General features: G+C 39.8%; 2 protein-coding genes across 3 annotated transcripts; one reads left to right on the top strand and one right to left on the bottom strand.

Annotated features, from left to right (window-relative positions):
• The first annotated feature begins 421 nt into the window (after positions 1-421).
• eif3jb (eukaryotic translation initiation factor 3, subunit Jb) lies at positions 422-5,541 on the top strand. The gene is made up of 8 exons (XM_087794522.1): positions 422-580; positions 720-808; positions 2,704-2,761; positions 2,835-2,941; positions 3,022-3,118; positions 4,116-4,286; positions 4,376-4,449; positions 4,585-5,541. Exons 1-8 carry the CDS (start codon positions 568-570, stop codon positions 4,711-4,713), a joined length of 738 nt encoding a protein of 245 aa, XP_087650648.1. The 5' UTR covers positions 422-567; the 3' UTR covers positions 4,714-5,541.
• A 148-nt stretch (positions 5,542-5,689) lies between these two features.
• Positions 5,690-12,410, bottom strand: cilp (cartilage intermediate layer protein, nucleotide pyrophosphohydrolase). 2 transcript variants are annotated; one of them, XM_087794521.1, is made up of 10 exons: positions 12,308-12,367; positions 12,056-12,175; positions 11,681-11,815; positions 9,979-10,029; positions 9,617-9,886; positions 9,361-9,540; positions 8,996-9,301; positions 8,826-8,934; positions 8,617-8,765; positions 5,690-8,085 (listed from the first exon to the last, which is right to left on the bottom strand). In XM_087794521.1, the coding sequence occupies exons 3-10, from the start codon at positions 11,742-11,744 to the stop codon at positions 5,744-5,746; spliced, it is 3,471 nt and encodes a 1,156-aa protein (XP_087650647.1). In that variant the 5' UTR covers positions 11,745-11,815; positions 12,056-12,175; positions 12,308-12,367; the 3' UTR covers positions 5,690-5,743. The 2 variants fall into 2 exon arrangements, with proteins under 2 accessions (XP_087650647.1, XP_087650646.1); XM_087794520.1 differs by lacking the exon at positions 12,056-12,175 and having other exon boundaries at positions 12,308-12,410.
• Between the last annotated feature and the right edge of the window lie 10,237 nt (positions 12,411-22,647).

Raw genomic sequence — 22,647 nt, forward strand, 5'->3', positions numbered from 1 at the left:
GAACTCCTGTTGTGTTATCAGTTTTATCTTGATCTTTAAAGTATATACTTTATTGAATATTGTTTTGATTGTTTAAGCGCTTTGTGACCCTGGTCTGGAAAAGCGCTATACAAATAAAAATTACTTACATACTTACTTACTTACCTAGTACACTGGTGGTATACTTAAAAGTATACCTCTCTGAACTTGAAAAAAAAATCCAATTTAGTCTGAAGAAGTATTCAATTAGTATACTTGTTTATTATACTTGATAAAAGTAACTTAAAGTACACTACTTTTTAATTATCATTTTTTTATTTTTCTGTTCTCCCACATAATTGCCACACGACCGGGAAAGACATTAAAAGCGGAGGCAAACTACTTAAAACTTTATTTTTATTAAAACAAAAAAGTCCACACGTTGGAGTCCGGGCGTGCACGGGTCACCCCCGCCCGGTGTCGTGTTGCCTGCAGCGGGCTGCGAGAGGAGATAAGCCGGCGCGGTGACGTCCAGGAGGAGGAGGAGACAGGAGGAGCAGCAGCAGCGAGGAGAGGTCCAGCCTGTCAAACACAAGCAACACAGCCATCATGGCGGACTGGGGTGAGAAACTAAAGTTTGGGGGACAGAAAGCTTTCTGTCCGTCAGCCGCTCGTCACGGGCTTTGTAGTCGCGCCGTCAGTGTCGCCATCGAGGTTAGATGTGGATCTGTCTGACCAACCTCATGTTCTTGGTGTTACAGACGCTGACAACTACGAGCCGGAGGAGCCGATTCAAAAGGCGGCAACGCTGGACAAATGGGAAGGTGAAGACGAAGATGAAGACGTTAAGGTGGGTCGACGGGGGTTCTGACGCCGGACCCGGAGGATCGGTTTCGAGTCGGTTGAGAAAAGCTAACATGTCGGGCTGTGTTGCCATGCTTGTCGTTTAGCCCCCTTTAGCAGCTAGCATGTTAGCTAACTCGTGTGCCCGGAGCGTGACGCTTCTATCCCCGTTTGTTTGTTGATGTCACCGCTTTATTTCCCCGTGACTTGTACCCCGCGACATCGTTGACATTGCTGGGGCCACCACACGACATGTTTGGGGCTATTTTTGGTTTCGGTTGCGAGATGCTAACCGTACGTGTGGCCACTGTAGCATGCTAGCATGCTAACGAACTTTAGCATCAGAAGATGGGTATTGATGACTCGACTCATGCTGCGACTAGGCCTCGAACTTTCTGTCTCATAACAGCTCGACCAGAGCAAGAATCCTCTGACATGTTGTCGTGGTTTCTCTCGTCAGGGACTTGAATTGAGAAAGTGCTGGTTTCCGAGGCCTCTTCAATTGTGCTGTGACATATGGTTTGACAACTGAATCATCATTGCTCGCCTTACTCGAACTATTGTGTGGATCACAGCCTTTATTCTGGGACCAGTTACTCACTAGAACCATGACATGTATTTCGAACAACATTCTGCTGGGTTTCTATTTAATTATGTTCCAAAATATACCTTACATGGAACATGGTGATCATATTGTGTATCTACTAAAAGTTTTGACGGTTTTTGAAGCCAGTATAACTATTTTATTTTTAAAAAAAAAAGGTAATTCTAACCCAGTTAAATAAGTAAAAAATGTAGTCCGTAATATATATATATTTTTTTCAAAACAAAATACAATTTAATATCTCCTGGTCTAACAAATCGGTACAACCTGGGTATTGCTTCCTTCAGAATAACATCTGGTGTCAAGGATGGACGTATATAAATAAAATAATGGAACATGTATTAAAAGTAAAAAAAAAAAACAAGAGGTAACCCATTTTAGGTTCGCAGTTCCTTATGGAAAATAAAAAGACCAAAATGATGCCTTAACGTTGATTAAAAAGATTGATACGTTTGGATTAACTTTTATTCTTGCTCAGCTGATCTTTACTTTAGACTTGGATCATGTTACAATGTACACATGTATGAAAGATAAAAAACTGGCTCCAAAAACAGTACCTATGTTCACCCTAGATGAAATGGATACACATTGCTCTGTCAGAGCTGAATTTGGATGGTCAGAGTTAAGTTGTGACAATATAAGGTATGCTGTGGCTAACTGATGGTATCTTGAATTACTATATCTGCTATTTCCTCAGGTCGGGCTATAAAGCTTTTCTAAAGTCTGTTGAAAGCAGTTGCTCAATACATTTTATGCTAATATACACAAGATTCAAACTCTTGCTATTGCAAGTTGCCAACAAATCACTAATGTTTCCATTAAATGAATCTCAAAGTAATTAAATAAAGGTAAAACGTGTTGTTAAATCTTTATTTAAAGAACCCATAAAACAAATTTGTTTCCTTTTTATAAAAAAAATGAACGCACAGGATGTAAATATGTGTATATACTTTGTCTAAACTTAATAAACTTTCCCAAATGAATACTTTAAAACTAAAACATAACAAGGTTGATGGACATTTTGTGTTTTAAAACTTTCGGTTTTTTCCATGCATGTGCTGATTATGACTTCCAATAAGAGTTAAACTGACGGTATGTATTTTATTGGAGGGTTTGATAAAGGAGAATTGGGTAATTAAGATGGATTGAACCTCCAAGAACTAAAAGACGATGACGATTAGATTCCCACATTAATTTTGGTCGACACGCGACTGCAATTGCTAAAGGTGTTTTGGCCCCATGTGTGCTTGACGGCCCTGCTTTAGCACAATATTTGACTGCAAATCTTTTCGTCTCAGGATAACTGGGATGATGAGGAGGAAGAAGCGGTAAAGAAGGAAGAGGCCTCAGGCACAGGTATGTGCCAGACGATGATCCAAGTCTCATTGATGGATATTTTGTAATGTTTCAAGTTTTTTTTGTTTTTCAGACTCCAAGGTTTCTGAAAAGAAAAAGTTAAGTGAGAAAATCAAAGAGAAGGAAAACCGTCTAAAAAAGAAACAACAGGAGCAGAATGAAAAAGTCAGGGAACAAAATGTGAGTTTTTCATTCTAAAAGATTTTTCTCAATATTGATGTGATGTTTTCAGTTGGTCATTGTTTTGTTTCTCCCACCAGCTAGAAGAGCTCAATCCAGAAGATCAACTTGCAGAGAAGTTGAGAGTGAAGAAGTTACAGGAAGATGCAGATCTTGAACTAGCAAACGATGCTTTTGGTAGGACGAAGCTCCGTGTTCTTGTGTTTTATAATATTAGACAATGTTTGTTTGTCATTTGACTGGAGATGAATCTGCCTTTTGAGGAGGATACTTTAACTTGAAATCTTTAAGAGTAGTATCATGTATAACATTGTCTTGACGGCTACTATGTGAATTTTTCTCTGATTCGGATGAAAAAATTAAGTTTTTGTACAAACTGAACAAATAATTATTTTAGCTATAAATCAAACCAATCTGTTAATATGCTCTGAAGTAGGGCTGTTCAATAAAGTGATGAATGATGAGGGTCACAGTTGATGGATAGCATATATTTTTCTGCCATTGAAGTGACTGAAGACATGCAAACATGCCTATATAGTTAAGGGTTGACTGGGTGAATAAAAATGATTTTAGAATTATTTAAAAAAAAATAAAAAGGTGCATAAATGATTGAGACAATTCAGGTTAGATGAGGTTAAGAATGTGATGCCCGTCTTAATTCTAAAACTGAAGAATTTGCCATATTTTAAGATGTTCAATTATAAATATACAGTATTTGTAGTCGTATCCTGTGCTAGAGGAAAAGAGTATTGAAATCAGAATTACCTGATATCTTGAATGTTACTCTGGGATAAGTGGGATTAAAAAAAAAAGTTGGGGGAATAATGCATTGACCTGGCCGTTATTGGTAAATCTTTGTTTGATATATTGATAAAAGTTTAAAAAAAAAGTGCATGTATATTATCACATTTTCTTCCATTTCTCCACTAATTCATTTGAATCAATTGGTCTCATAAAATATACTGTAATCTATATATATATATATATATATATATATATATATAATCCTCCACTTTTACGGAACATTTACTATAGCATCATATAAAAAAATACTTGTAGTGTAACAATGCATAAACATGAGCGTTTGATAATGCAGAACATTCTCTGAACTGTTTTTCCCCTTTTAATAATGTTGTCTGTATAAATGATTAAATTGTTGCTTGTTCTCTCCCAGGTGTTGGCAGCACATCAAACAGTGTCGCTGGAATCGACACCATGTGTCCGTCTTCCAAAGAGGAATTCCAAGAGTTTGAAAAGATGCTGAAAGAAAAGATATCCAAGTTTGAAACCTCTGCGCATTATTCCAGTTTCCTGGAGTCTTTGTTTCGGGAGCTGTGTATTTCATGTAAGGGTTTGATACTTGCTACATTATTATTCTGTATAGATGACTTGACTTGAGCATGTCTTAAAATCTCCCCTTCTCTCTTTCTACAGTGGAAGTAGAGGATTTGAAAAAAGTCAATACCGCCCTCTCTGTGCTGCTTAGTGAAAAACAAAAACAGGAAAAAGTAAGTAGTGCTTATTTTCATTAATGTCCAGCAGATGGCGCTGTTGTCGAATAATCATTGCTAAGCCTTAATGACGTAAACGCAATGTCTATTTACTTTAAAAAAAAAATACTCAGTGGAAGTTTTTATTGACAGCAAAACAAAGGAAAGAAAAAGAAGAAGGGCGTCGTACCTGGTGGTGGATTGAAAGCACAGATGAGAGACGAGCTGGACTATGCATCGTTCGACGGTGGCTACGCCCAAGACTACGAGGACTTCATGTGACAGCGGCTCCTCCACCCCTGTCTTCATCTTTCCAACCCAGAGCAGTGCAGCTGTACCTCATCCCGCTGTCCAGTGCCATCCTGGAGAATTCGAACTTTCTAGCCCCGTTGATTTTGCTTCCACGAGCAGAGGGACTATACCAGGGAGCATCAAATCTCACCATCTTTTTACGTTTAAAATGAATGATCTTGCCTTTCTCGTTCAGTCGCAAAGTTAACTCAAAACTTCAAAGGAAAAAGAACTGCTGTTTCTTGGTGTGAAAGGGTTAATTTTAATGAAATGTTTCTCCAGACAAAATGGCAGATACGATATTGCAGTTGTAAGCGTAGAGACAAAAACAAAAGGTTCTATGCAAGAACACAATGTCACGTATACGCAAACATTTTTAGGTTGTCACTCAATTCGTTGCCAGGTTGTGAACTACAAACACGACATATTCACCATTCTTCCTCTGTGAACCTTTAACAACTTGCATCAAAATTAAAAACTGCTATTTTCTCGTAACATCTCTGGAGCGTCCTTGGAAACGTAGAGCTTAAAGGCGTTTAATTGCATGACCAACTGCAATCTCGTGATAGTCTGTCAGAATCGGTCTTCTATTCATTGCTTCTGCTGGCTTGTATCAAGTGTGATGAGGAGCGGAGGTCCACGGGCCTCACCCCACCATATCTTCATATGGGCTCGAGAACGGAGATTTACGTCTCCTCGTTTTTTAGCAACTGACCAGATTCGACGTTACATGGACGATTGGAAATGTACAGTGTTTGGAAATACAGCATCTGCAGTGTTTTATAAGCATCTAATTTAATAAATCGCTGGTCAAATGGGTGAGGTTTTTGTTCCTTTATTAGTGAAAAGCTTTTTGGTGTGTGTAATAAATATGCTATTTACAAGTTCAAGTATACATTTTCCACAGTACAGTTAAAAATGCAACAACAAAATTCCAAGGTTAATACAGGCACAAAGCTGCTTATTTGAATACATTTGTGGACCTGGTTGTGACAATGTTCTCATTTTTGGATGTTTAGTTTTAAGCCCTAGTGCGTCTTCCCATCGGATCCCTAGCACTTCTCCTGCGGGCATTAGCTCTCTGTCGGCGTCTATTTGGCCTGCCGTCGCTTCGGCCCCCGCCCGATACAATTTGACCCTGTGAACTCCGAGCCGTCTGGAAGACGCTTTGATGAGTTGCCTCGCGGTCGCCACACGTGAATGTCAGCGCGACTCCTTCGTTGCTCTTCATCACCCGAGACGTGCCGTCGGATGTGCCGTCGAAGCAGCGCCCCAGGGCGATTTCTTTGGCCGTGCGCGGATCCTGGTCGGTCACCGTGTAGATCCCATAGTTGTGGCCGAGCGGGTCCAGAGGAGCCAGCATGGTGAACTCATTGGTGTCGTTGTTGACGGCCAGAGGCAGGTGGTTGACTAAATACTCCTGGAGCATTCCGTTGACTTGCTCTCTTTTGCAGCTTCCCTGTGGAATCACCTTCACCAGGGTACGATCCACGCGCTCCTGATCGTATAGCATTCCGCTGCACTTGAACTCTAGGCACACCGCAGACAGGGTCGGGGTGTCCATGTCACGGATGCTCCTGATGTCTCGCAAGCCGTACAGCTGGCCAACCGTCTTTGGGTGCGTGCCGCCCATGTTCCGAGATCGCACGTTAAGCTCATGCGGGCTGTTCAATTTGACTTTAATGAAGCAGGCCCTGTATTCCATGGGCTTGGGCCACCAACTGAGGTAGTCTTCGGTCCAGCTCATGGGGTCGTCTTCATTAAAGGGCACCGTGTTGTAATCATAGCGGTCTCCTTCTACCCTAGAGAAGCGGAAGTGGGCAGCGCTGAAAGGAGCCTCCTCACATTCTTTCAAGTTCTCAAAAGAGTAGACTGGTCCGTTGGCCTCTTCCGCTGTATTTGGAGTTGGTTTGGCCAGGTTGATGCTGAACGCCGTCTTCTTCACTTTGGGATCCTCATGGTCTGTGCGCCTGTAGTTCAGCTTATTAAGGTAAGGCTGAGGCACTCCAATCAGGTTAGGATTGAGTTTGGGAGAGGAAGGGACCGCCTCCAGTTCTTCTCCACCCAGGTTGGCCATGACGTAGGCGGAGTAAGCGTCGGCCCTTTGGTCATCGCAGAAAGCAGGAAGGCAGGCGCCGTTGGACCCTGAGACGACGCTGTCGAAGCGCCCCCAGGCCCGAGGGTTGGAGGAAAACCCCGCTGTAGGTTCCATGTTGATGAGACTGACCACGACTCCCTCGACTTGCTCACTGGGCATGAAACGCTCACTTCGGAACGCTCTGACTTTCACATAACACCTCCGGTTTTCGGGCACGTCCAGGTTGAAGAGTCGGCGTTCTCTGATCTCCATGTTACCAATCAGAAAGGTTCTCTCTTCCCTTTTTCGTCTTGACTTTCTCTCCAACTTCAGGCTTCCTTCTTCTTCCCACAGCCCTGTTTCTGGGTTCAGGGACCACAGTTTCATTGCGCCGACATGCTCTGCCATTTTCACCTGAGCTGAATCCAAAAACACTTTCACTTCACCGGCATTCAGAGGCTCGTTCGTTTCCTCCGTTCTGAAATCCACGGAGAACATCCCATAGGTCCTCAAAGGTAAAGTATCTCCTTCACTCCCTACAAAGTTCAGATCACTTTGGGCCGCAGCGGCTGTTGAAACGTCTCTTGGGTCAAGGAAAGTCACGCTGGCGTCAACATTACCGGTGAAGACCTCGCCATTCTCTTTGTAAAAACTATAAGGGGGAATCTGAATCTGAACCATGGGATCCTCGTTTTCCACCTCCCCCAGCTCCAGAGTGTTGGTTTCCATGGAGTTGATTTTTATCGGCTCTTTCTTCCTCAGAAGTTTAACTTCATGGTAAACTGCTCCACCCTTTTCGTTAAACGGTAAAACCTTTGTGGTGTTGATGAATTTCTTCAGATTGTCCACAAAAGTCAGGACGAGTCTCTCTGTTTCGGGGGGAACCTGAAGCGAGAAGGTTCCTTTGTAGCCAGTGCGTCCGACTCTTACGCCGTTCATAAAGATATGGCCGAACCTCATGGGCTCACCGTTGTCCGCCGCCACGGCCCTACCGTGCACTATCGCTTTGGTTTCCACGCACTTCTGGCAGCCGCACTCGCTCACCACCATGGCGGGCAGCTGGTACCCCTGACAATGGAGCAGCCTCTTCTCCATCTTGGCGACCCCACAGCAGTACGACACCTTGTCGTTGCACCTGATCCCGTTGTCCAGCTGACCGGCACAAGTTCTCGGCGGACACCTGCCCACGTCGAAGTACGACGAGTTTGTGCTGTTTTGGAAACAGTCGTGAGGGAGACGGATGAGGTGGGACTCTGGTTGGGAGCCACATGATGGTTCCCTTTGACCTGGAAAGAGGATTTTTGAAATGAAACATGGAAAACTCAGCCTCAACTCACACAGCTAGGCTTACAATCTAGTATCACAGCCACTGACTGACCACTGGGTGGTTAGGGGTCTTTCTGACACTAACCATTTACCGATCATCTCTAAAATAAGTTGTGTTGTCTCATTGAAAGTTAAGTTGATTTGCGCGTTTTGATAGCTCTAATTGAACCGGTAGGTGGCAGCGGTTAGAGGCCATACAAGTGAATGACGAGCAACACCAACAACATTAATGACGATTGTCACTTGTAGTAAAATCTTAAATACATCTTTGTACACTGCATGATATAGGTTCAATAGATTTTGTGTTTTAATTAGTACATATTTCAAACCGTTTAGTTTATACACATTTCAATATCACACATGTTTTTAGATAATATTTACTTTGACTCAACCCTGTTTTTAGAACCCAGGCCTTGATGCGTGCGACAAATAAAATCACCAGAACAAGTTCATCTGTTCTAAACATGCAACATGAGGGGATAAGAACTCACCGATCACTTTGAGAGTCGCTTCTTTGGTCTTGACAGCTCCAGAAGGACCACTCGCTCTGCAGTAGTACTCCCCAGATTGGTCACTTTTCAGGTCCCGTAGGACCAGGGTACTCTCAGTGGCCTTTTCCAAAAGAGTGTTGTTATGAAACCTGTGGGAACAAAGTGGATTAAACCCTGAAAGAAAAAAACATCTGCCTCTTTCCACTCACCACTGATACTTGTCAGGGCCCGGCATCCCAGCCACCTTGCAGCAGAAGGCAGTCGTTTGTCCTTCTCTTCTGACCTTGCTCTCAGGGCTGCTGAGGACTCGGAGCTTGTCTAGAAGAAGGTGAGAGATGTCAGAGAAGTCCCTCAGGTGATGGTGAGACTCGACTCTCACCTGCTCTTTTCAGCTGAAGACTCAGGACTGAGGTTCTTTGAGCACTGAGGGGTATGACCACATTCTGGGTGACGTGGCCTTGAAGGTTGACGGACAGGCTGGTGTTGCCGTCGGCACAGATTCCCGGGATGCGGAAATGGCCGTTGTGGTCGGTCAGGGTGAGGAGCTGATCAGAGCGTAGGATGGCTGCCCCTTCTGCAGTGAGACCTCCAGCGCCCCGGACAGAACCCAGGAGAAGGTGTTCCTCACAGGTGCAGGCAGTGCACTCGGAGTTGACCTTTCCCATCACGCAATGGAGGTGGCATTCTACGCAGATAACCAAACATGTCACACATGGTCTGTTACGATCTGACATGCTAGCTCACCTTGAACCAGACAGGCCGGACCACTGCACGCTCTTCCTTCCACCTTAGGTCCGATGCATGGTGCTGAGAGAGATTTGCAGCTTCTTGAGCGGATTTGAACCGCCACTTGATCACAGAGGGCCGGGCAGGGGCTCCAGTCAGACCACGAGCCCCAGAAATCTTCAATCTTACCAGTGCCATCTTAAAGACAAGTACGGTTCTTTTAGCAATCAAAGTAAAACCAAGACCATTTAAGAAAAGTGTGTTGAAGTCCAACCTTTGGGACAAAGGAAGCGCACAGCGTAATTTGAACAGTTCCGCTCCGGACCTTGTTCCTCATTGAGGCACCAGAACCCCACAGTGGGGTCTCCATGAACTATTTCTCCTGTTTCCCGAGCTGGGATCCAGTCGGTGGTCCTGGCCTCCAGCGCCCTGGGGGTCTCACATACTCGGGAGCGGTAGTAGAAGCGAATGGCTTCCAGCTGCTCGTAGTCTCCGCGTCCACCAGGGTGATCGACATTAAACCACGTGGTCCACTCGAAGTTTTCTAGAAACACAGTCAGTTTAAAAACTCTCAGTCAGATTTAAGACACTAACCAACAGATCAAATATTGGGTCAGATTTGAGGACAGTCATTACCATCTGGGGACACAGCAGGGTTCGAGTCCCTATTGTCTCTCCTCCATGACCCTGAAAATAAGCAAAGAATTAACCTGAAGGTCATCAGGATAGGAAACTTTAGCAATAAAACTAATCAGAACATTTTCAACAAACAATACTATTTTTATTTGTTAATCCTGTTTTAAGTTCATGTCAGTTTGATGCTTGTAAAAGTCATGATGTTTATCCCTTTTCATTATAAACACTTTTGTTTTGCAAGTGTTGACCCAATTCAGGACTAAAACCAATTAACATTTTCTTCAGATTTAATGTCACACAAATCCCCTCAACTACTCCAATAAGAACCTTTTATTAACTATATTTCCACTGTAACTTCTTTAAAATACCAGTTAAAAATATATACAATATATATATAATATTTAACATCACTTTGACTAATCATGAAAAACTGTTGTACTAATTAACCAAATATGTAATATTATCCAGATGAATATTGACTTAAAACTTATTGTTTAGAATTAATTTAAAATTGGAAAATACAATCCAACAAATAATGGATGCTTCTTCCAATCTATTTAATTTTTGAGGAAATGTCTATTCAAAGAATTTTGATCTGTTGAGTTTAGAGTCTTTCACTATTTTACATGTTTTTAATTCTTGAACAATAGGACGACGTTGATCCAAATTTGATTTACATTTCATATTCACTTCATGATTTCTTTTAATCTTTTAAAAATCTGTTCCATCTTAACTATATAATCAAACTGGATCAGAATCAGAAAACCTTTATTGCCAACAAAACACTGAAATTTGTTGTGGTGTCAGTAAAGAATTAATAAAAAAGGAAATAAAAAGAGATTAATAAAATAAAACACACTAATATATGTATATAATATAAAATAATATTCATTACCATAAATTGTCATATAAATAAATACAAATAATAATACTTGGATAGAATAGTATAAAATGGAATAGCATAGTATTTTTTATTTGTCAAAGAACAATATTGCTGGGACAGTGTTGTACAATGAAATTCATTTTTCTCTCTAAACTGCAGCAAATAATGAACACAACAAATATATATGGAAAATGAAATGAAAGAAATTAAAATTGATTAAAATCAATGTATACAAAGTAAATAAAACAGTAAATTCAGTAAATATACATAAATAAATACGAAATTAAAATGAAACTGAAAATAAACAAATGAATGAAATAGAAATGACTTGCAAATAATACAACAATATTTTCAATATAAAGAAAACATAGGAATATCATCACTAATTTATTCACAGTTCAAATATTTTAAAACCTTCTCTAACAAGCTAATTGTACATTGGTCAGCTTTAAACAGGGCAACAATTAAAACAGGGTATTTTTTTTTTTTTTTTTAAATCTAACTATGAAAACCAACAATGTTTCAATTGATAACATATATTAATACATTCAAACAAAAAACTCGGAACTTTAAAAGTGTACTTAAATAATATTTCAACCTTAAATTGATTTAGAATTTTACTCCAATTTATCTTCAATATGAGAGTATTTTTTTCTACTGACAAAACTGCAGAAATGTCTCCCAATATTTCTCATGCTGGTATTTGCCTGATGTGGTTCTGTGGTTTCGGACTGTGTGTACTAGTGTGTGCTGCGAGGGCGAGGTTTAATATGTACGTGCAAATACCAAGTGGTCTCAGCAACCATGTGCCAGACTCACCTTGAGCTGTAACAACAGTTGCTGTGGTGATCCCCAGGATGAGAAGGAGAGGCCTCACTGACATTCTCACTCTTCGCCGTTAGATCTGACCCTTGAACTTTCACCTCTGGTAATGTGCGGTCGACTCCAGCAACCCTGCAGAAAATAGAGCGGCACAGTTGGTGCGACACTGAAATACACAAGCAAACAAGTATGTGTGTCAGTAAAACAAGAGCCAGGTCGGTCACTTGATAACTGCCACAGCTATTTTCTCAATCCTGCTCACTGATGGTGAGAAAGAAACTGCTTTACAAAGCCCCCCCACTCAAATTACACATCTGTGCTAGTCATCACCATTTGTCAAGGGAGCGCTCAAACATTTCTGAATCCACTTACCAAGCTACACGATCCAACACCCACACAAGGTTCACGTTGTTTCGTCTTAAACAGCAAAAGATCTGCATAAGTGGCCAGATTATCGCTTCTCTACTCGATCAGAAAACCAAGATGTTGACGCTTCAGTAAAAACAAATGATGCTTGTGAGTTACTAGATGTCACGTTTGATTTAAGAATAAAAATGATTCATTTACTATTAAATTGAAAGAATCAGCTCAATCTAAAATGATCATTTCTATGTCAAATCTCACCTGTGGTTGAAAGTCTTCAGGACTGGTCTTTAAGAAGTCTTCTCTATCAACGGTTGTCCCTTCGTCTCACTCCTGTCTCACATGTCTCCCTCCCTCCGTCAGGTCCTCACTCTGCTTCAAACACTTTCTCAGCGACTCTTATACTTCGCTGCCTCCAGCAGCCCTCCCTCCTCGCTCGCCGAGGGCCACAGCGAGCTTTGATTACAGCGTTGAGCCATCACGCCGATTCTGGTTTCTGTGGTTTGAAAGAAAAAATCCTGTTTATCCAAACTTTGCCATGTTCATCTCAGAACCCCATTGAACTGAAAGTGATGTCATCATTATATAAATGGTCCATGACCACAACATGCATCATGTATTTTATGATTACACCAACACTGCAATACTCTGAATTAAACATATTTTTTATACTTTCAGTTATGATGAAGAGAAGAACAATATGCCAACAAAAACATTCATTTTTTACATTTTTTAATTTGTTGTCACCAATGTTGAAATCCTCACCCGTGATTCTAAAAGAATCATCCATCCACCGATCCTTCTTTCAGGAATATACATTTAGTTAGAGAGCATCTAATATGTTGATTTAAGTGTGTCTTAAATAGATCTTGAACTCTATTGTACGTTTCTGTTCGTACAAAACTCTCTTTTCATTGAAATATTGACATTAGAAAATGTGCTTAAGCCCCGCCCACTGGAAACACCTAATTTGTTCTGGAAATTGAATCTTGTTTACCACATCCACTCTGCTGTGATTGGTCAAACATCAAGGTTTGTCACCACGCAACATCAATCCTGGAAGTCTCCTCCTCCAAGGGACTTGTTGTATAAAAAAAGCAGGTGTTACAGCTGGCTGGGGGAGTGAAGACCATTAGTACTTCATAATGGACTTGTAACCTCTCTTACACCGGGATTTCAGAAGAGGGAGAACTTTATAAAGTAATAAGTTCAAAACATGATCATGATGAGAGACTTACTGCATCTTGGAGAGGAAGAAATAATCTTGATTCTTTTAACTGTAAGTATTTGGCTTATTACCACCAGGAAAAGTACAAGAGACGTTATATTATAATCTTTAACAATGTTTTGATGTCTATCCAAACATCTGTTGATCTGTCAAGAACGGAGTTACAATGTTACACATTAACACAAGTTATGGGATGTTTAAAAAATGTGCAGTTACAATAACAGTTTTAAGTTGCTACTCTTCAGACATAGTGGAAACAGGATTGTATATCTCTGTGTTTCATCTCTGACTCATAACATGAAAATCATGTGCCTTCCTTCTTCACTTAAACTCCTTTACTTTTTTAAGTCCAACGACAAACATTTCAATGTTTTTGCAGGTGATGTGACTTAAGTGGGCCACATGAATGGACAGCACCGGTCGACCTTACAATCAACCCTTCCTGATCTCTTAACTCTCTCTCATCCATCAAGGCCTCCATCCATCTTGAATCTGCCGCAGGCTACAACTTCCTAACCGTCCATCATGAAAACTTTCCCTCCATTTTCTCCATGATCCCTGTGCTGCGTGTCACTCTCCGGTGCTGCTTCCAGGTCAGATTAGCTGCTCGTTCCAATGCTATAAAGTTGCATTTGCTTCAGATTTAATTCTCAATTTTATTGCACGATAAGTTGTTATTCAGACACTTGAGAATAGGCAGATTGTGTTGGTGCGTGAGTTGCAAAGACACGTTTCAAACACACTATTATGAAGCAACAATCATGGACGACTGACATGTGACGCTGTAAGAATGTGGATCAGCGTCTTCATCCATCCCGGACTGTCTGAAGTTGAAGTCTTTCCACACATGTGACCTCATTGATTACAACTTTCAAACTGCTCTTTACTGATTCCAGCTTCTCCTGCTTTTCATTCCAGACGCTGACGAATGGTTGGACCTGTAACTCCGGCTCTTCATCTGGGTCAACTATCAGGTACATCAGCTGGGTCGGAAACTGCTCAGACGAACAACAGTTTCTGTCTGCAGACGCCGGCGATGGCCTGCTTCTGAGGAGCTCACGAGATGGAAGCACCTCTGAGATGAACGACAACACATTTTTAAATAGTTGTCTCTTCCGTATTTGACCTTGAAAACCTTGTGATTATCTATAAACCCATAGAATGGGCCGACCTGCAGAGTAGGGGTGTGAGAAAATATTGAAACACCGATACTACTCACAGTATCGAAAGTATTTTTATTTTTTCAAAACATTTATTATTTACATTTGAAATAATACTTTATTTTTTATCTTAATTCTTTTATGGTTTACATTTCAATAAAGTGTCAAATAAAAATAAAAGAATTACATTTTACAATTAAATTCTTGGTGTGCTTCAGTTAAATGAATATGACTGAGGACGAGAGGATACAATTGACTCCAGCAGGTTTTAAAGATGATGTTTGGACATATTTTGGTTTTAAAACAAATGAAAACAGTTACGACTTCATCTAGAGTCATGTCGTCTGTAAATTCTGCAACACCAGAGTCAAGTACTCGGACAATACTACAAATACATTCTGGTATCTGTGCCGCTGTATCTTAATACATATCGTTTCACCAGGTTCTTGTCAATACACAGCCCTTAATATACAAACCACCAACCTTCTGATCCTGCCAAGAGAAAATAAAATGTCATATTCTGCTGCAAACACTTGTGTACTTCAAGCTGTGCCACGCATCCGTTTCAAAACAGGTTGTTTCCTAAACATTTACGAGCACTTGTCTGTAGGTTTGTAGGTCCTTGTCTGGTTTTATGCCTCCATAAACATGCTGACAGAGGACAAGTCTGGATGTAATGAGGGCGTGCGCCACACAAAAACATTTGGTTTCCATGGCAGCAGCAGGAATTTGTTTGGACATTAATAATGACCTTTATTATATTTCTGTGTTTTGGAGGGCCTTAGGCTATCTGTGAAAAACTACAGATACACAATTATTATTAAAAAATAAAAACATAATCACTGAAACAAAAGCCAAAATACAATATTTTCTGGACAGCTGCTCTCGAGGTTTGATATTCTCGAGAGATTCAGAGAAGAGCAGCTGTTTTTTTATGAAGAAATAGAGAGTTGATATAAGCCAGTATTGGAAAGAGATGTCATCTCGTCGCACCTCCACATATGACGATGAATCTTGACCTCCACGCTAACTTCTAAGTTTGAAGTGAAGGAGACATTTTAAATGTTAGCATAGTTACCAGAAAGGCAGAAAATATAATATTATTTTCTTCTCTGTTTTTAATTTGTTCCCCCTTATATGCTTGTTTATGATCACTAAATATATTTCCTAAATTTGACTTTTTTGAATTATTAAAGGAGTGGTACTTATTGGGAAACATTTACCATTACATCCTAAATTGTGTATTTTCAAAATGTATCCTGGCAACCTTAAATAAGGGGTCACGTTTTATGTGGCCCTTGAAATAAATCTTTTTTTTTCACAATGAACATTCTAGATATATTTTCAGAATTTGGAGTTTGATTTTCTTGAAGGAAATAGCATATCAATAGAACTTTAGAACAGTTTGCTTAGTTTGGGAAAAGCCCTTTGTTAAGTCTGTATATTTTGTATTTATCTTATTTTATTAATTTTTCCAATTAATTGTATTTCTTTGTACTGTCTTATTTGACATTTTGGACAAAATCAAGAAAATAAATGTAAAATAAAGAAGAAGAAACCAAATGATAAAAGGAGGAAAATCTAGTAAAAAAAAAAATCAAATCAGTTTTTTTTTTTATCTTTCTTGAAATGCATGTATAGTACTTTAAATGTATTTGTCAATGCTACTAGCTGAACTCTAAATCTGTATCAGTTTTGCACTTCCCAGCCACAAATAGTAAAGATTTTTTGTGATCTGATCAGGCCTCACATAAAACAGACTAAGGAGCTGAATATGGCCACCCCGGCCGCACTTTGCCCTGGACTGATTTATAACGGAGGTATTGAAGAGAAATCAAAGGTTTAGCTAAAGTAGAGGATAGATTGTATTTCTAATATCATTGATGTTTGGTCTCCGTTACGCCAACATTACACACAGATCAACCTCACAACAGCATCGGTACATCCTGTGGTTCATGAAGTTGACAAACAGCCATTTCTATCCGATCCAACATCAACACAGTGTGAAAGCTAAAGCTGTCCTCTTGTGGGTTCTTCATGTCTGGAAAAAGTTATCCAAAGATGTTTCCTGGAAGTGAGAGTAATGTTTGTCTATCGTATGGTTCACAAATGCCACCAAAGTTCACCCTCATGCCGCCAAAACTCATCGCTCAGCTACAAACTCCCTCCATGTGTTGCTCAAAGGAGCTAAAATCTGTGCAGTTTTTCCCAGACAACATGTCGAATTAAAAGGCGAGAGGAGTGAACGATTCCCTGCGTTGGAGGCCCCTAACGACAGTAGCAGAAGCCACTCGACATACTTGAACTGTTAGAGTCATTAAAGGGACCTCCTCGAGCCCCCGGGTGCTCCCGGACTAACCTCTGCGTCTCCTCTCTGTCCTGGTCTGCTCTAGGAAAACATGCGAGTCCAGCTGCAAGAGTCGTGTGCGTTTCAGCAGCAGTCAGCAGAAAGTGTTTGACAGATGCGAACCTTCTCGTCATCTAATGGTTAGAAAACACTGATGAGAGACAACTTCCAGACCTCTCCGTGTTCAGGAACTCATCCTGAAGTGTCAAATACTGTCAATTCAAACAATTGTTTGTTTACTCCGGTTGCGTAGAAGTACGACTTTCCACACAACAAACACGGAACGTGTCGTGACAGCTTCTCTGGGTAACAAAACAAATACAACTTTAGAGGAAATGTCCAGTTGATGTGTTTTCTAGAAGTATTCTGCTACATGAGAGGCCCATGTGTCCACATTTAAATGTTATACTAAATTGTAGTCTTTATTTTTGCAATAAATCCTCTGTCAGTTGCAATTTTCAGTTTATTTAATGCTTTCTTTTCTTTTTTTGCATTTCTCAGCGAACATTTGTATTCGAAAATAAGCTGCTCCTTAAAATAAAAATGTATTTGTCAATGATACTAAATGCACATATATTTTTAAACATGTTTTATATGTTTGATAATTTTCTGGACTCATCAGTCATCCAGTAATCTTTATTTATCATCAATATCATTCACACCTGTGATAATAAACAAACATTGATAAAAGTGTTCACCAAACATTCAACAATATTTGAAATAAAATAAAAACTAATGGCATATAGACCATACTGCTATTCTCTTTATTGTACAACAATGTTTTTTTTATTTACAATGGAATGGAATGTTTAAGAAGAATGGACAAAACATTTAATGGCATGTTAAAGCAAATTATTTCAAAATTGTATTTACTACTTTTGAAGCACACAAAATGAAGACTAAAACACAAAGAACAAAGAGCTTGAGCAAGTTATACAACGCATTGTATAAGTAGAAACAATACAAATGAGCGCAATATAAAAATATTAGTTTGTCATTCGTTTACATGATGACATTTGTTTTCTCATGGACCGTATTAATACAAGCAAAGGGCCAGATTGGACTCCTGGTGCGTTTGTTCAGTCATGTATTCCTGAACACGTACAAGCATATGATTCTTACTCCCTCATAAGTTCACTCTGGATCACCACGTCCTCCACAACCATCAGAATCCATTTAGCTCCCTGTCTGACCTCGAAAATGAGTTTGTTTTCTGAATCTAAAAGTAATCCTTCGAACAAACGTGCTGCCAACTCGTGATGGATTCATGCTGAAAAGGGTCAACAACACATTCAAAGACATTTTGGATGATAAAAGCAACTTAACGCGCCGCTTATTTGTCATCGGAGTCGAGCAAACACAGCCAATGACAGACGGACATGTGTTTCTGGTCTAAAACACTTTTCAAAAGTTGAAGTGACATGATCTGTGGTCGGTTCCTGTAGCTCCAGTGAAGCATGAAAAGATACAGACTTGAAGAGATGAGAAACATGTGGGCCGACCTGGAACACTGGTCTCATCAAGGCCTTTCGTTTTCATCTCCACGCGTGTAAACTGGAATGTGGAGACAGAATATTCGCCTGTCATCGTTGGCGTGCGTGGATTTTGGCGTGTCGACATCCAACATGAACTTTGGAAGATTCAATATCAGCACCATCATTCAAGGAAGAGGGTTTTTGTGACCAAAACGGCATTAAAGGGGTATAAATCATAAAAGTATTTGAGTGTTTGGTACCTGGTATCAGATAGCAAACCCCAAAAAAGAAATTTTTATAATTCTCATTGAGGTTTTTAACTTAAACCGTCCATCAAAAGTCTCGGGGACGGTGTGACCGCTGGCTGCAGTTCCAGGGAGGTGGTGTTTGGACGCGGACGCAGATTTAACAACAGAGAGAGAAACATTCAAATGATTCACATCATCATCTGTTGATTAAGATTCAGTGGGAGTGAGAACCCAAACCAAGAACAAATGTTTGCTGGTCAACTCTCTGGGGTTTGTCGAAACAAGGAGACATTTCTCACTCACACAGAGAAAAACCCGAGTGGTGGAAGACGGATGAGCTGGTACCAGCCAGAGAAGCAGCTTCTCACAGATCACTTGATACTATTTTATTTTACTGATTTACTTGTCAAGTATTCATCAAAAATGAGGGCTTCAGGGCCAACGCTTTGGTAGAACAGCCGATGCTCCAGTGGGCCGGAGTGTCTCATCCAGCCAGGTTTGGATCCAGAATGTGAACGAAAACATCATGTAAAGATAATCCTTCCAGCATGTTCCTTCTCCAGAGACAGACGAACAATGGGAAATGGGGGGAAAACACATGATTTTCTGGCTTTTCGGGTCCGGCTGGGTCCAACTGGAAGTTTTCTGTGTAGAGCAGTAAGAGAAGTATTGCACTCCCTGTCTAATCTATCCCGCAATCTGATGAGTCATTCGCACCGAAATGATTTAGTGATCCAGACGGGAAAGAAAATAAATCTTCATGTGAAACCTTTTAGAAAACGTCCAGAAACATCAGAGAGAGAAGCTACACCGGGCCCTCTGTGAAACTTAAAATATGTTTTTCTTACTCATTAAATCAAAGTTGAGCTAACACAGTAATTATTTACTTGTCGTAAAAATCCACTTTCTCTTCTTTCTCTGTTGAAGGGCGTTCACACCAAGAATGACAGGCTACCGATTTACATGCTAAGTGAATGTAGAGGCGCTGCTTCGTCACGGGAGTATGGAAAAACATTGAAACCAAACAGCTCTTTCCTGAAACAAATCTATGAAATACATTCTTTCTATTTGGAAAGAATTGGTGCCAGGAAATAGTACATTTTCTTGTGTCAGGTTTCACTAATCGATAAGACCCAGGAGTAAAAGACAAATATTCATAGAGGTACAGTTTATACAAATGACAATTTAGATCAATGCACAACTATAAAATGTCCAGCAAAACCACCAAAATTCCTAAGAGTCCTTTCTTTAAAGACATGAACATAGTCTCTCAATAGAAAGTCCAATGAATGGTGGTCAGATGCTAAACCCAAAGAGATTAACAATCTAATTAAACATAAAATTCTGAAAATATCACGGCAAGGAACAACAAATTCCAAGTAACAGCAGACAGGAAGAACAAGGAGGTCACAGTAATTACCAGGTGGTAGTGGATACGAGCTGACGCCGGTCCGCAGAAAGTCCTGCCTGTTCAATATAGTTGGGTTTAATATTTGATTGCCTGCAGCAATGTTTTTCCGCCAAATCCCGTCAGGAACTGCCACCGTCAATTGTCACAATAAAGGAAGTTTATGGGAAAGCAGGAAGTATACAGATAAATAAAACAAATCCTGAGGAGATTGTGCTATTTTGTGTCATTCACATACAGAGGTTGATTGAGAGTCCGTAGAGGTAATTGGATCGCGTTTATTTGGTGACTAGTAACATTTTAACGTTTTTTTTCCGTGGCTTGAACTATAAATTAAAGTACTTCATGTTGCTTTCATTAGCCAAGAAGCCCTGTGTTGACTGATTGTCTGTGGCGAGCTACTTCAATCGTAGCATCATCAGACAGAAAACAACAACAGATCTTCTGAGAATCCCTCATCACCTGAGGAGAACTTAGGGAGGATGTAAGACAGACACTCTCATCATGTAGCTGGAAAAAAGCAACACAGATGGCAGTGGAAGCTGCAGCCAAACCAGATGACATAATTGGGTTTGTTGTGTAGTATTTTGTGGTTTATCTCTAAAGTGTCAGCTCCTCGCCATCCACCCTTTGGATGTCATCACTCTTCTTCACATCGCCTTCCTTCTTGAGTCCACTCCAAACGAGTTCCTAGAACTTCTGCCGTTGAACAGTTTTGTTTAGCTTGTCGGAGTCATCATTTATTTTGTTGTTTGTTTGACAGACAGGTCAGATTGTTCCAATTATTTCACCCTGGAATATATCACATGTGAATAATAAAGCAGTGACTGACTGATTGAATCTGTTTTTTCTTTAGATGATCAACAATCACGTCAACACTTTTCTCTCTGTTTGCCCACATGTCTATTCATTTATTTTATCATTTGGCAAAGTTACAGGCCACATGTGGCCCTTTGCATTTACTCATCTGGCCTTTATGATGTCATCATGAAAAGGAACAGTGTAGGAATTTACTTCTTCTTCTTACTCTTCATCCAGTTTCAGTTTCAGCCTTGTTTCAGGATTAAAATTTAGGATTAGTTTTAAAAATGTATTATATTTAGTATATTTAATTATTTGTATATAAGTATGTAGATAGTTAGACTGACTAGATTGTTTAGCTTATAATATTCTTAATATAATGCTTTCTTTGTTAATACACTTTATATTAACTTCATCGCAAGTGTATGCAATTATTGTTCTGATTATTAATGGAAATATGTATTCCGTAAAGAAACCCCCCCAAAAAACATGTTCTCTTACTGATAAAATGTACAATAAAACCAGTTGTTGACACCTTTTTCATTTAATCAATTGTATCTTTGTGTGTCCTTTTTTAAAGTTTGACACTATATTTAAGCTTGTTTTATCTGTATAATTCACGAATAATAAATACAAAATTGTTGTTTTTAAACAGATTTGGTGAACAATATGTTAAAATCAAAAGTCAGCTTTGTTGTTTCCTATCAAGCCACGTAAAACTTGTCATCCGTTCATGAATCTGCTTCTTTGCCTAAAGTAAAAACGATGATCTGATCTTTACATTATTTAAAAAAGAGAAATAAATCACATCTGATAAAACAAAATGTTGTCATCAGTGGTTCAAACCTCAAAGCGGCCTTAAGAAATAGTGCGTGTTTAAGGGAAGGTTTAATGTCCCATGATGTATTCAGGGACTTCAACCGAACGGATGTTTCACAAAGCCTGCTTCTCTCTGAAAATTATGACATCACTGTCTGGAGCTCCTTCACTTTCTTTCCCCCTCAAACGAACCACTTATCACGACCGCCACCATCTCAACATCTGAAAGAAGCCACAGGGCTGTTGCTTTAACCGCCATTGACCCCCTTAAAATCCAACACAAACTCATATTTATGTATCCAAGACCTGGCAGTGTTTATGTCTCGTTGTTTGACTGACATCTGTTATAGCTTTCACCCCCCAAAGACATTATGTAATACAGTTTTCATCTGGTTACTGTGTTCTAATCTCTTATGGAAAATTGAAGGTTCCAATCTCGGTCTTCCAGATGTGGACGGTCGTACCTGTGTGACGCATTTGTGCGGACAAACAAACACTGATTTTAAATGAAAAGGTTTTGTGTTGGACCAACATCTGTTTGCCATTTTAATATCTGCTTCTTTGTTTTGGAACATAAATCCAAAAAGTTAATTCAACACATTTTTATGACGTTATTTATCAGGGAGTCCATGTCAAACAAGAAGCCAGATGTGCATCACAAGGACAACATGTTCACTGATGTCTGCACGAAATGGAGGTTGAACATTTTTGGCTCCACATGAAGGTCTTTTTTTTGTCCATTAAAACGACGGAAACCAGATCCTTAAATACTATTTGACAATCACAAGTTGATATTGTTTAATTGTGTGTAAAGCTTTGATCGAGATTTCTTAAGAAACATTTTCAGAAATAATGATAATAATAAGTGATAAAATCAACACAATCTCACTAAAAATCTATATTATTTAGACAGTTGTGACCTTCTTCAACTTTTCTGTAGCATGTGTATCATGTACACCATGTTTTACATACCTGGAAAGAAACGTTACTTTGGTTTGCAACTTTCTTATTCTGCATCAGCCATCAATTGGTCTGCTTCTACTATTGCTTGTAACACAGCGACGCCCATCGACCACAAAGTGTAACTGCAGTAGCAGAGTTTAAACGAGCATTAC

Source organism: Callionymus lyra, chromosome 6 (assembly GCF_982586985.1).
Source record: "Callionymus lyra chromosome 6, fCalLyr1.hap1.1, whole genome shotgun sequence".
Classification (NCBI taxonomy): Eukaryota; Metazoa; Chordata; class Actinopteri; order Syngnathiformes; family Callionymidae; genus Callionymus; species Callionymus lyra.